The sequence below is a fragment of the Pyrus communis genome, chromosome 9 (genome assembly GCF_041283825.1).
Source record: "Pyrus communis isolate YQ-2024b chromosome 9, ASM4128382v1, whole genome shotgun sequence".
NCBI lineage: Eukaryota > Viridiplantae > Streptophyta > Magnoliopsida > Rosales > Rosaceae > Pyrus > Pyrus communis.
In genome coordinates this window covers 26,116,457-26,131,499 of record NC_142573.1, presented here as the reverse complement: position 1 = coordinate 26,131,499, position 15,043 = coordinate 26,116,457, and the positions used below count along the sequence as shown (strand labels likewise).

Below are 15,043 nucleotides of genomic sequence, written 5' to 3'. Positions count from 1 at the left end.
AATGACTCAATTTTGACAGCTTTAAAGAAAAAAAGTGAGGCAAATCTAATTTAAAGAGTAAAATCAGACTAAAAGGCAATTTCAGGAGGATATCACTGCATAACCCCAAAATAATAGTCATGAAAACTACCTCAAAATAGCATCACGCAATGAAAGACGTAATCAAAAGTTTTTGCAAGTTCTTTACTGAGAATTAATATTATATGAAACGGTGTCAATATTTGCTTACTTCATAACCACGCGCATAAATATATTATATATGCTAATTAATTAAGCAACGGACAAGATTCATCGATGGTGGCTTGCGCAATTTTTAGGTAAACGGTGTGTGACACTGACCCCAGATTGTGTTGACAATCCTTTAATTTTAATTCATGTCACCTTCGAATAATATATGAATGGTGCTATTCACACACTTTCTTACTCTAATATTTAATGGTGAACTGGTAATCAAGGAAAAAAGAAAGAGAGAAAATGCGATTTTAGAAAATGAGTTGTTGAGTTTTTTCTTTTTTCTTTTAAATGATTGATAATAAAATAGAGTGGTGTTATCTACACCCCTATTTTTACCTCTCACACACAGGGACGAAGCCAGAAATTTGTAGGAATGGAGGTATCCTCAAACAACAAAGTTACAATTAAAAAGCTAAAAAATTTACCGAACAAAACACTTATATATTAATTTATAAAATTTTTCAGACAACATATTACAATATATCTCGACACATTTTCATGTTTAGCAGGGCACCGATGTCACATCCCTGCCCGGGGCAGATCACTTCCCAGGCCCGCTCCACCACCGTAGCACGATATTGTCCGCTTTGGGCTTACCAAGCCCTCACGGTTTTGTTTTTGGGAACTCACGAGCAACTTTCCAGTGGGTCACCCATCATGGGATTGCTCTAGCCCCCTTCTCGCTTAACTTCGGAGTTCCTACGGAACCCGAAGCCAATGAGCTCCCAAAAGGGCTCGTGCTAGGTAGAGATGGGAATATACATATAAGGATCACTCTCCTGGTTGATGTGGGATGTCACAATCCACCCCCTTAGGGGCCTGACGTCCTCGTTGGCACACATGCGGCCAGGGTTAGGCTCTGATACTAATTGTCACATCCCGGCCGGGGGCGGATCACCTCCCAAGCCCGCTCCACCACTGTAGCATGATATTATCTGCTTTGGGCTTACCATTCCCTCACGGTTTTGTTTTTGGGAACTCACGAGCAACTTCCCAGTGGGTCACCCATCATGGGATTGCTCTAGCCCCCTTCTCGCTTAACTTCGGAGTTCCTACAGAACCCGAAGCCAGTGAGCTCCCAAAAGGCCTCGTGCTAGGTAGGGATGAGAATATACATATAAGGATCACTCCCCTGGGCAATGTGGGATGTCACAACCGATATGCAAAACGGTGGACTATTTTAATTGTTTACCTATTTTTTTATTTTTAATTTAATTAGGGCTGACATCAGAATTGAAATGCAATTTGTAGTTTAATTAGGGCTTGAGAAGTGGAATGCAAAAGTACACAAATTTTTATAATTAAAAAAAAAAAATTTGAGTGGGGGCGGATGCCTCCCCTAGGCCCTTAATAGCTTTGTCCTTGCTCACACACCCCTCTCATTTCCCGGTCATCCGATTGAATGAATTGAAGAAAATCAAGTGATGCGATAATTTATACGCACACAAATTAAACCCTCTTTTTATCAATTGTAGTATAGGTGCAAGTAGGGATCGTTCTGGACCGGGGATTAGGAGGGATTGTTAATCACTTGGATTTGACTTAAAAACGTAAAAACATAATATAAAACACTAAACTAGACTCAAAGAATGTAAAACTAAACTTTAAAACACTAAAACAAATCAAAAGACTCAAAATGCTTTTAAAAACACAAACTAAAATGCTATACTAAACTCGAAGAATTCAAAACTAAAAATAAGAAAGATTAAGACTAAGACTTAAACGAAATATGGGGGGATTGATTTTGGACGAATTTAAACTAAAATGGATAGATTGTAAAGAAAACAAATTGTAAATATGAAATTGACGGAAATGAATGGATGGTATGGCTAGCTAAGGGGTTCATATCCATACATGTTACACTTGCATAATAAAATGATTTCCAATTGCATTTCGATAAACCATGAATTCTCAACACCCCGGGTTAATTAGGTCCGCTTAAATTAACCGTCAAGTTTTCCTTAAGTTAATGAATTGGATGATTGCATACGACAACCCAAAGCATTCCTCACAAGTTCCCTACATGAATTGCATAATAGAGAAACAAGCAAGAATCATTAAGCATCATGAAAACTATAAGTGTTGACGAGGCATTCGTTACTATGATTGCATGAAACTTATGCCAAGAATTCGTTTAACACGATTGTTTATAAGCAACCTCCACTACTTGTGAATATAAGTTCATAACGATTAGGTGAAACTCACTTATATTCTAGCGTCATATTCATGCATGAAAATTAAGCGCGCATTCTTAATAAACATACATAAATAAGTTATCGATCAAACGGTTAAACAAATTGAATCCACAACTTATGAAACACAATTAGAAGTAATCAAATCAAAATGCAAGCATAAACATATATTTCGAATCCCCCCTAGCTAAAGGGGGGTTTAGTTCCTCATACAAAACAAAGAGAATTGAAATTAAACATTGAAATCAAAGAAACGCCTAAACATTCCAACAACTCAAACTTGAATTGTATGAACGTTTAGGCTCTCTTCTCTTCCTCTTTATTGTAGCATAAGGTCTAGGGATAATTGGTTTGGGGGATGGAAGTGTGGAATGGAAGAGGAGTGGTGGAGAAGTGGAAGGGGAATGGAAAAATGGTTTTTGGATTCTAAGGGAGACTCACGGCTAAGAGAGAAAGGGATGTGTTTGTGGTGTGTTGTGTATGAAATGAGATGTTTTTGAATGAATGAATGCAAGGGTATTTATAGGAGTAGTGGAGGGAACATATGGCTATGTCATTTGTAGGTGAAGTAGGTGGATGTTGTAGGTGAGTAGGTGGATGTTGTAGGTGAAGTAGGTGGATGTTGTAGGTGAAGTAGGTGATAAGTGATAAGTGTATGATATGTTAAGTGATAAGTGAATGATTATGATAAGTGATAAATGAATGTATGATATGATAAGTGGTGAATGATAAGTGATAAGTGGTGATGATATGTGATAAGTAATGAGTGGTGATGATAAGTATGGAGCATGTGAATTAACTAATGAAGGAAATGCATGTGCAATGACAATGTGTTAGAATGGATGTGTGTTATGCATGGCATGATTGGGATTAGGAAAGGTTTTAAATGTCCTAAAACTAAAGAGAACAAAGTTCCAACACTTTGGTCTTCAATTAGGTCTTCAATTTCGTCCAACACTTTGGCTCCAAGCATAAGCTATCCATCCTTAGCCCAAAAGTGCTCCAAAAGTCTCCAAAATGCATCTTTTTGCTCCTTTAGCCCTTTGGACCTATAAACACACGAAAATAGCTTAAAGTACTAAAATAACTAAAGAAACATAACGTAAATGCACGAGAACAAGCCATTTAAGTCGCATGAATATGCTCCTATCATCAAGGAATAAAAATTAACAAGTGTGTGTTAGAAGTAAAAATAGGTGTGTGAATAACACTACTCATAAAATATTCAATGTTTGTTAAAATTGAGAGTTGTTGAAGATGAAAAGTTACATATACTAGCTGAAGTAGTTTTTTTGATACAGTTTACCTGCTAAACTAACAAAAAATTAACAAAACCATTAAAGATGTTTTTAAGTTGTTATCAAACTTTCCATCTGTAAGTTTAGATCTAAAATCTCCCACTTATAAACAATAGGATTTTTTAGATATAGATCCTTACAATTTTTATTTCCTAAATAAAAACCCACCTAGTTACAAACATCAAAATAAAACCAAAATTTGAAAATGACTACCAAGTAGAGAAGTAATTAACCTATTATTACAAAATATTTACAACTTGTACCACAATATTCAAAATAAATCAATAAATGTAATTACTCACCTTAATTACAATGAACAAATAGTTACTGCACATATTATTAACCCTAACGTGTATATATATATATATATAGTACTACTATATGTTCAAACATATTAACTAATTAATCTACCTATATGTAAATTTATGATGAGCAATAACGTATATTTTGTAGGTAAATTAATACTGAATCAAATAACATTCTTTTATTTTGTAGGTAATATATTTTCCATGTATTATTACGTAAATTTGGCACATTTTATTATTATAAGATATATGTACAAATAATAGGTAAACTAATTTTGAATCAAAATAAAATTGCTTTATTTGTAAGTAAATTAATTTTGAATGAAATAACATTTCTTCATTATGTATGTATTTTATTTTGTATGTATCATCATATATATTGGGCATATTTTATTATTATATATATAAATAATAGGTAAACTCGTATTGAATAAAATAATAATATTATTTTTATGTAGGTACATTATTTTCAATGTATTTTGAGATTTGCTTTATTATGTAGGTAAATTATTTTGCATGTACTTTACGTTTATTGGGTAAATTATTTTTCTTTTTTTTAAGCAATCTAAAATATTTTTTTACTAATTGTTTTTTTTTTAATTTGAATAGTAGGTGCACTGAATTAAAATTTAAATCTTACATCTTTTTTTGCTTGAATTCTTACATATAGCATGCATGCATGCTTTTTTGTTTTTGTTATATATGTGTGTGTGAAATAATTTATCTACAATTATATGTAAAATATAATTTGATTGACTAAACTAAGCATGTGTTATTACATATATTATGACACACCCCGACCGAAATCAGGGCATGCTGGCCGTCACATGAGGGTGACGTAACCATGTGCACAGTGCGGAAGCTAAGAATAATAATAAAAGTACGAACAAATAAAAATCAAACTACATACAGAGTAGTTAACATACATGTGCAAGCGTAGGTGTGAAAAACAATATTCAGAGCACAGAAAACCTATTGCAGTTTAGAAGAACAAATACTAACTAAACACACCCAGAGGGGGTCCTACACTGGTGATAATCTGTCAGATATGCCGTGAATTCCTCGTGAGCCACCAAAAGAGCAATCCAAACTAGAACCTGGAGGGGCGCAAAACAGAAAGTGTGAGTGGGCAAAAACAAAGCTTTTCAAAATCATTTCATTATCAAAAGTTCTAACCCCTCGCTATAAAACCTGTATAGTTTCCCAGAAAATAGAATATACACATATATAGAAAACATGCTCAGAAATATGCCATGTTGAATGCCCCCACATAAAATATAAGTAAACCAGGTAATGCCAATCAATGCAAGTAACATGTCAGCCGGAGTCACCTAACGTGACCTGTACGACTAAATCTAGAGCTCAAATCCCCAACTCACTAACTATACCTGCACACGAGTCGGAACCACCTAAAGTGGTCTGTACGACAAGACTGGGTGTAAATAAATACGCTCAAGTGCTACGATCAAGTGCTAAAGATTGGAATCGAAAATGCTGGCACCGAACAAGACAAAGAAGACCGATGAGAGAATCAAGAAAGAGATAGAGTGGGAGTTGGACAAGAAAAGAGGGAGAGGGAAAATACATGGAGAAAAAGAGGGAAAGCTTTCAAAATAGAGATAGAGAGTTCTAGAAAAGGAAAAAGAAAACAAAAGAGAATTGCTTTTTATTATCACACTTATTAGTCCGACACTGCACCAAACTCTTTACTAAGTTAATTCAGCATAGTCTATTGTAAGCCAGTTCAGCTTAGTCCCTGAAGTCAGTCTAATGTGAGATAATCCAGTTCAATAAACGCACCTTTTAGATGAGCATACATGTGGTAAAAGACTCTTTTTATTTTATTATTTATTTCTTATTAAAATCCACTTAAAAACAATGAATTTACTAACCATCCAGAAACCTATTATGTGAGGTTTTTTTTTATGTATACGTCTTTTTTTTTTCTTTTTTTTGGAATTTCTAATAAAAGAAATCTCATTCTAATTACAAGTGTATTTTTTTCTTAATTCGACACACCTTATAAGTGTATTTTTTTTATAATTATAAAAATTTAAAATGAAAGTAAAATTTTTAGAATAATAATAACTACTTAATATTTCTCTATATATATATACTAGCATTTGCCTACACACTTTGTGTGTATGACCACATTTTTTTAGAAAATGAGAAGGAGAGAGAGGGAGAGAGAGAGAGAACGTGGGGGAGGGGGAGTGGGAGATTTCTGTTTTTTGTTTTTTATTTTTATTTTTTTAAAATATTAAAGGTATTTTAACATCAACTATATGTGAGGTTTTAATAAAAAAAAATTAGACCTGAGAAATTACATTATTGCCTATCATCTTTTTTTATTTATTTATATGATAGAAGATTAAGTAATATTTTTACCATCTTTTGATTGACAAATTTTTTTTTATTAATTAATAGAGATTAATAAAGATATTAAGACCAAAAAAAAGCAGTTATCACTTATCAGGTGAACATTTGTCCATATATCTCGAACAGCGTGGACCTCCTCCGATTTGATTCTCCTCGCTACCCAAAACTTTATCAGAATCATAATTTTCTCTGAAACGGCAAAATTAGTAGAAATATAATTATTTGTTAAATCTCTTCCAGCACTTATTCAATTACGAAAAATACCAATTATTTTACCTTTTTTTATAAAATTAAAAAAGGGAAATTTTAATAATTTAAGATTCCTTCTAGGCTTCTACGTTCACAGCACCGAGAGACCGTACTATAAAAGGGAGCACACACCCATCTCCCTGTTTACGTCTCTTTGAATACAATCACTCACTGAAAGAGAGGAGATAGAGCGAGAGAGAGAGAGAGAGAGAGAGAGAGAGAGAGTCTTCGCTTCAAGTCTTTGTGTTTCTCTGCAACTATGTCGCTAGTCTCAGATCTCATCAACCTCGACCTCTCAGACAGCACTAAGAAGATCATCGCAGAGTACATATGGTCAGCCCCCTTATCCTCTTACTCTTTTAATCTTCTGTTTTTCCATACATGGACATGGTATACATATTTCTGTGTATTTATACGCATTTTATACGTATGCAAATGGGTTTGCTTGTTTTGATGAATACGTTAATGGGTTGGCTTTGGTTTTGTGTTTCGTTCTTGTGATCGACCGCTTGGAGGGTTGATTGTCAGATGGTAAAAGTCTCCATCTTCTGTTTTTCTGCAGAGAAATAACTCCTGTTTCTTTTTGGTTTACTTTGCTTTCTGTTTTAATTTCGTGTTTTTCTACTTTGTTGGAGTAAACTTTTTATTCTTTGTTTGCTTTGATCTTGTTTAATTCGGTTGTTGAAGTTCCAAGGTTTTCTACTTTTTTTCTAAAATTGACCTGCTATTTGTTCATAGATGTGTATATGTATGTTTCCTGTTGAGTGTCACTATCTTTTTTAGTTTGGTTTTGTTAATCCTTTCCAACTTAATCATGTTATTTACTTGGGATTTACCTTCTTTGATTACTTTGCTCAATACTTTTGAATTACTGGAACAGGATTGGTGGATCTGGAATGGATATCAGAAGCAAAGCAAGGGTAATTAATCTTCTCCTTCTCTTTGATCTTGTTATCTTGATTGGTTAATTGTTATCTTGATTTGTTCTTAATTAATTTGTTGAAATAGTAATATTTGTTTTCGTGTGTATGTAGACTCTGCCAGGACCAGTGAGTGATCCTTCAAAGCTTCCCAAGTGGAATTATGATGGTTCCAGCACAAATCAAGCTCCTGGAGAAGATAGCGAAGTTATTTTATAGTAAGCTTTCCTTCTTTCTTTTTTTCTTTTAATTTTGTTGCCATTTTTCTCTTAATAGTTATATGTTTATATTGTTTAATCGCTGTTATTGGTTTTAATATGTCGTCTTTTTATTGAAATGAATCAGCCCTCAAGCCATTTTCAAGGATCCATTCAGGAGAGGCAACAACATTTTGGTGAGTTATCAACGATCTCCTACCTTTTATAATCTTCTATCTTGTTATTTTCCACTTTCAATTCAGTTGAGATATGGCATGCTGTGAGCTATTGAACTTATCTGTGTTTCTCAATGATGTTCAACTTAGGTGATATGCGATACCTACACACCCGCTGGGGAACCAATTCCAACTAACAAGAGGGCTGCAGCTGCAAAGATTTTCAGCCATCCTGATGTTGTTGCTGAAGTAACCTGGTATGGACTTGAACAGGAGTACACCTTGCTGCAGAAAGATGTCAAATGGCCACTCGGCTGGCCCGTTGGTGGTTTCCCAGGCCCTCAGGTAATGGAACGCTCTGTTTTCTGAGGATGTCCTTCATATTTTATGCTCATAATAGGTTACCTAATTCTTACATGTTGCCCGACTTTGGAATTGCTAACTTCTAAGGATTCTCCGGACATATATTCTTATGTGATGGTAATTCTACTTTTTAACAAAAACATAACTTCGTTATGTTGTTTATTGCGGAACAGGGACCGTACTATTGTGCGGCTGGCGCTGACAAGGCCTTCGGGCGCGACATTGTTGATGCACACTACAAGGCCTGCCTTTATGCTGGCATCAACATTAGTGGAATCAACGGTGAAGTGATGCCTGGCCAGGTAAAAGAATCAGATATATATTTTCTTGATCTTTCTTTAATGTCCCATCTTCTGCCCAAATGTTAAAAGCATTTCTGAATATAATCCGTTAATCAATAATGCAGTGGGAATTTCAAGTTGGCCCTTCTGTCGGCATATCCGCTGGAGATGAACTGTGGGCTGCTCGTTATATTTTGGAGGTAACTTAGCATGCTTGATTGTATAATAAAATGCTGGTATTACTTTACGGTGTTGGTCAGTGAAGTTTTGTTTCTATGCGAACAGAGGATCACCGAGATTGCTGGGGTGGTTCTGTCATTTGATCCCAAGCCGATCCAGGGTGATTGGAACGGGGCTGGTGCTCACACAAACTACAGGTATATTGCCACTTATTCGTTGTTGAAGGATTTGCATCTGTTGATCAAATTATGTTACGGTTAGCATTGTTTTCTCATATGATGACGTTTGTAATGTAATGTTGTTTCAGCACCAAGTCCATGAGAGAAGATGGAGGCTATGAAGTTATCAAGAAGGCAATTAACAAGCTGGGACTCAGGCACAAGGAGCACATTGCTGCCTATGGAGAAGGCAATGAACGCCGTTTGACAGGAAGGCATGAAACAGCTGATATCAACACATTCAAATGGGGTGTTGCCAACCGCGGTGCTTCTATCCGTGTTGGTAGAGACACAGAAAAAGCTGGCAAGGGCTATTTCGAGGACAGGAGGCCTGCATCGAACATGGATCCATATGTTGTTACATCTATGATTGCAGAAACCACCCTTCTGTTGAAGCCATAAGCACACCCAGCCACACCTACACGCGTGCATTTATAAGTCTTGTGACAACGTAATCGTCTTTCATTGAGGTTGGAAATGTGATTTACCAGATCCTTTTGGATGGATCCTTGTGTGTCCTTAGCTTCAAACTAGAGTTAGCTTTGTCCTTTAAACTTTACTGTGTTGTTGCTTCATTGCCTCATCACTGTGCCCGTTGTGTTGAATAAGTGTCTTATGAATAATATTTTTCAAGGGGCTGGTTGGTTTAAATGCCATTTTACTTGTAATTCTTGACAAATGCAAGCCTCATCTTTTTTTTGTTGCTGTTCTTGTTAATTGAGTGCATTATTAGCAATTGATAACCTTAGATACACCTTCCTGTTTAATCTTTGTTCGTTTATTCATACATCTTCCTGTTTAATCTGGTTCATTTACCAATTTAATTTAATCAATTCAATGACTAGAAATAAAAAGAAGTGTAGAAAAAGAAAACAAAAGCTTGGCTCTCATTTCCTTCCTGACATTAATCTGTAAATAGGGTAATTTTTCCACCCATTAGGGGCCATAATGCCCTTGAATTTGGACCTTAATTACGCGGTGGCAATGTCAATGCAGCTTTTTACTCCATGTATTGAGGGTCAGCGACGGCATTGCCACCCCCACCATGGCTATCACAATTTCCCCAAAATTCCAACTTCAAATATTTTTATTTTCTCTAGTTTGTTCAAACCTTGTAGTTTGTACAAAAGAGGCCATTGACTGTTTGGTAGCCATGCCCCCAAATCTTGCCATTGACTGGTTGGTAGCCGTGCCCCCAAATCTTAGGATGTTGAGAAGGGAGGGTGTTCAACCTATAGAATTATCAGAGAGACGAGCCATACGGTCCACTTCCAACAACATCATATTATCCCTAACTTGGTAATTACCACCTGCACAGTCTGTCAGGTGTGGGGTTTTATCACAAAATGCCTTAGTGTTAGTTAGAGTGGAGTTAGGATATTTAAACTATTACTTATCTTTTAGTATGGATGATGTGGGATTCAACACGCTCCCTTACGTGGGACCCAATTAGTGGGCCACACATAGGAGATCCACACATCGGCAATCACGTGGAGGCAAGGGGACTGGCACCCTACACGTAGGGCCAAGGGATCCACCATCATCACGTGGTGCCAAAGGGGCCCACCCATCATGTGGTTGTACAGTATGAGTTCGCTCCCTGGCTCTGATACCATGTAGAATTATCAGAAAGACGGGCCATACAGCCCACTTCCAATAACACTGATATTGTCCCCAACTTGGTAATTATCACCTGCACAATTCGTCAGGTGTGGGGTTTTATCACAAAAGGTCTCGATGTTAGTTAGAGTGGAGTTAATATATTTAAACTTTTACTTATCTTTTAGTATGGATGATGTGGGATTCAACACAACCATTTGGGGGTTAGCTTACACCCCCTCATTCATATCAGAGGGCACCTAGTGCTCCCTTTGGCAAACTATCCAACGACATTTAATTAGTGTTGTGTCATTTGACACGATTCACTATAATTTTGGATTACCTAATATTTGACAAAACACAAAATGAAATTATACAAAACATTATTCACTATCACAAATTGTCAATCTACATGTCAAAATTGTGCGTTAAAGGAAACTTCCTTCACCCCTACTTTTCCCTTGCTTATTTGGGATACGCAACAAACTTCTTATACACTAAAGTGGTGATGACATGTTACATCTTCGTCCATTTATTTTCAAAACTTAGAGAGCGCAATTTCTTCTTTGCCTTGTAGGTTTAAAGATCAGAACAATTTATCTCTAGATCACCATTGCAAATTAGAAATTGTTTAACCACTTAATTACTATTTATCATATTCGTTTCATTTTTATTGGGCAATATGTCTACAGAGTTTTGATGATAAAAAAGTTTCAATTTTAGAGGGCCTTATATTCATACCTACACATTTGAATATGGGTTTTCACTCAAGGTATATAGCCAAAGATCTTTTGTAGATTGCTTCACGCCTGCTCAAAAACTCGTGACAACTGTTTACAGGATTAACTATCTTAGTCTCTCTCGCTGCGAGAGTATATGATTGCCGAGCTTTCTGCGCGAATTCGATCTCCATCCGTAGTTAATTAATTATTTGTTTTTCGAATCAAATCATAGCAGAAAGGTCATCAATCATATTAGAACTCATTTCAAAAACAACAAAACTAACATAAATTTTAAAAGATCAAAACACTTTCGAATCATCATCTTTTTAATCTCTTTATGACAAATCCTTACAATTATGGATGCTGGTTGTTCTTGTATTATATTGACGAGAAAGTAAAATAAAATGATCATACATACAACGACGTGCATTGTGGTGGTATAGCTGTAGACAGTTACACAACCAACGACCATACCAATCAAAACTTACTATATTCCAACTGATCACAAAGCCTCCGCGGCCGAAAGTTCGCCGCCTTAACCACCGGTACTGGTACGTACATATACACCCTTTTCTGGCCGCCGACGACTAACCACAAAAGCTTGTGTGTTAAGAACATCTTCACTATTGCCACATATCGCCGCATGCCTATGCCAGAACCCTCCTCTAACGTTCTTCTTTTTCTTCCTCCGATTCGCGTTACCATCCATGAGCGGCACACTTTCTTGTTGACGAACGTCTTCGGGGACTTGTAGTTTCACTGGTAAAGAGGATTTATCTCTGTATTCGAGATCAGAGTACGAACCTCTCCCGCACTCTTTCGTGTTCTTTGTACCAAGAACATCTCCAACTAGAAAACCCTTATGAACTTTGTCTCTGTCACCACTAAACTCTATAAGTTGATCCAATTTCCGAGAAATACTTTCAATTTCATATGTATCAAGAAGCGAGTTACTAGATGTAGTAACGCTTGGAGATTCTAACTTGACAAATTCCGTGTCTTCTTTACTATTAATATTGGCTATATTTTCCATAGCTTCTAGCTTGTACCTGGACGGTTTATATGGAGCGTGACAAGTCCTCCTTAAATCGAATTCTGGCACGATCGACTTGCTGTCGGAACACGAACCGCGCTCGAACCATGCCCATGCAGCTGCCTTTACTACTGCCGATTCATCGATGTCGTTGAAGCTTCCCCTCGGCTTTCTTCTCTGCATGATGAATTTATAATACTGAGTTTTTGTAGCTTTATAGAGTTAATTAAAATAGTTAGGGAGAACAAGGATGTTCAGATAAATTAATACCATAGAAAATTAACGGAGTTTTGGAATTTGTGGGGAAATGAAGTTCCACGTTACAAGGAAAGCAAATTTGTTGTTTGTCTTTAACTTTTTGTAAACTTGTCTCTATCATTCCCCCCCCTTCCCCCAAAAAATAAATGGTATAAGTTTTCTCAAGAAAAAAACAACTTATATGATACATGTACACTGTCATGTGGTGTTTTGTGCCAATATAAAGACAAAACAACTTATACATGCCTTTATAGAAAACGTCACTGTGTCATATATTTAAGTCATTCTCGTCTCATGAGAGAGTTTGCATTATTGGATGCAAGTTGGTCCTACAGCAGCTAGCATTATCAGAATTGAATAAAAACATTCAATAGAAACGGGCATTTGGGTCCACTAGAAAGGTTAATGTTAGGTACAAATTATTGTTGTGGTGAATGTTATGTGCTACTTGTTATCATGGGGAAGGTCTGAAGGTGAATATCCCTTTTGGCCTTTTTGGTTAACGATGGGGCTAAACGCTTAACCTAAACAAAATAAAATAAAACATTACAAGGCCTAGAAGTAAGGATTTTTAGTAAAAGCAATAAATTAGAAAAATAAGTCAGTTTACTTTGGTGGGATTTAATATGTGAACGAAAGAAACAATGTCTTGCGAAACACTTCTTTTATTTCGTCTCAAAATTATTACAAGGATCAATTGATTCAACAATTGGATTTGGAGTTATCGTATTACTAATCTAGGACTAGGACAAAAATAAAGCATTGTGTCGAACTCATCGGGACTTCGATCATCGGCTCTCCTGTCATCAGGTCATCATCCTAAGAAATTCTTCGATTTCTTTTAGAAGCAGATACTTATTGATCGTTTTTTTCTAATCATCAATAACAAAAGCATTACATGATCGTCCAAATGAAAAAGTTGTTAGCGTATCCTTAAGCCATCTCCAACCGAAGGGTCTAGAGGGCCAGAGGGTTGAAAATAGCCCGAAAATCGTCTCCAACCGAGGGCTAGGCCAGAGGGCTCATGGAATCTAAGAGGGCCCCGCATAATTTGAAAGGGCTGGCCAGAAAAATCATTATTCCTGTCGGTTATAACTGACAAGAATCCTTAAGCTAAAATTCTAATGCAACGGCTAGCTGACGTCAGCTAGCAGTTGCATTTGATTTTTTTTTTTTCTTTTTTTTTTTTACAGTTTCATTATTATTTTTTATTTACAAATTTTTTTCTATAACTTCTATTTCACAAAATTTGTTTCATTTTATTTAAAATTCTATTTTTTTTCCTATAACTTCTATTTCACAAAATTTGTTTCATTTTATTTCAGACTCCTCATCTTCTCGTCTCATTTACGCCCATTTTGCTTCCAATTTGGAATTGGATGAGGACCCCCAATTGGAATTTGAAGAGGATCCAAAGTTGGAATTCATTACAACCTTGAATTGAAAAAGATTGAATTCAAATAGATTGAATTCAAAGTTGTGTGAATTATAGCCCAACATTCACCTTATTTATAGCAAAAGAAAAATTCAAATCCAACCAGCTAATGTCATGCTGACGTCACTTAGTCGTTGGATTTGAATTTAAGTTGTAGTTTTTAAATAATAAATTATGTTTGGCCCTATGGCCATTTGGCCCTCGGTTGGAGACAGATTTTTGTGACAGGACTAAAATGAGCCCTATGACCCTTTGGCCCTCGGTTGGAGACAGAGGCAAATATGGCCTTGTACTGTTAATTAAAATATTAATTTCTTGGAGGGCCAGAGGGCTAAAACGAACTCTCTAGCTAGCCCTCAGTTGGAGATGGCCTTATATTAGATAAGAAAATAGTATTATAAGCTGAGGATTACCATTCAATTGTCATGGTTGAAGCTCCATCAACGTGTATTATTGTGCACGAAGTTTCCAATTTTTCAATTTTATTTTTGTTTGGTTGAAAAAAGAAACCTTAAAACTTGACATCCCTAGGACACCATAGTTGAACTTTGTGGAGCCAAAAATAATCAAGAAGAATATGAAGATGACATGTGGATTTTTGGGTGAAAAAGACAAAATTACCCTCGAGGCACACTAGAACTCCCACACACAAGCAGCGGACAATCACAACTCAATCAAGGTCAAAAGTTATCAAAATAGGTATTTATTCAAAACCTATTTCATCCATCCTCATCAAAACCTCCCCACAAGGTAACCCTCAATTATTCATTCAAATTAGGGTTAATTACCTAAATTAATTGATTAATTTCCTAATTAATTAATTAATTAATTTTCTAATTAATTTCCTAATTGATTGCAAGATATTATTTTGACATATTATCTTGCAATTACACTAAAAAATCACCACAAGTGGCCGGACCCCTCTTCTCCAAAGAGAGGCTGGCCACACCCCTATAAATAACTTTCATTCCTCCCAAAAACGTAATTCCAACTCTCTTGCAAAA

The 15,043-nt window shown here is 35.9% G+C and overlaps 2 protein-coding genes across 2 annotated transcripts; one reads left to right on the top strand and one right to left on the bottom strand.

Annotated features, from left to right (window-relative positions):
• Positions 1–6,616: 6,616 nt before the first annotated feature.
• On the top strand, positions 6,617–9,692 carry LOC137739038 (glutamine synthetase cytosolic isozyme). Its single transcript, XM_068478511.2, has 9 exons — positions 6,617–6,990; positions 7,538–7,577; positions 7,692–7,795; positions 7,923–7,971; positions 8,101–8,295; positions 8,487–8,615; positions 8,720–8,794; positions 8,880–8,971; positions 9,082–9,692. Exons 1-9 carry the CDS (start codon positions 6,917–6,919, stop codon positions 9,392–9,394), a joined length of 1,071 nt encoding a protein of 356 aa, XP_068334612.1. The 5' UTR covers positions 6,617–6,916; the 3' UTR covers positions 9,395–9,692.
• Positions 9,693–11,621: 1,929 nt separating this feature from the next.
• LOC148694479 (uncharacterized) lies at positions 11,622–12,590 on the bottom strand. The gene has a single exon (XM_088699715.1). The coding sequence runs from the start codon at positions 12,527–12,529 to the stop codon at positions 11,849–11,851; it is 681 nt and encodes a 226-aa protein (XP_088555841.1). The 5' UTR covers positions 12,530–12,590; the 3' UTR covers positions 11,622–11,848.
• Positions 12,591–15,043: the final 2,453 nt, after the last annotated feature.

Bases quoted from the DNA above. Each gene is read 5' to 3' on its own strand.
- LOC137739038 (XM_068478511.2), top strand. From the start codon at position 6,917: ATGTCGCTAGTCTCAGATCTCATCAACCTCGACCTCTCAGACAGCACT. The intron at 8,296-8,486 runs GTAATGGAACGC...ATTGCGGAACAG, and splicing joins GTGGTTTCCCAGGCCCTCAG to GGACCGTACTATTGTGCGGC. The intron at 8,972-9,081 runs GTATATTGCCAC...ATGTTGTTTCAG, and splicing joins GGTGCTCACACAAACTACAG to CACCAAGTCCATGAGAGAAG.
- LOC148694479 (XM_088699715.1), bottom strand. From the start codon at position 12,529: ATGCAGAGAAGAAAGCCGAGGGGAAGCTTCAACGACATCGATGAATCG.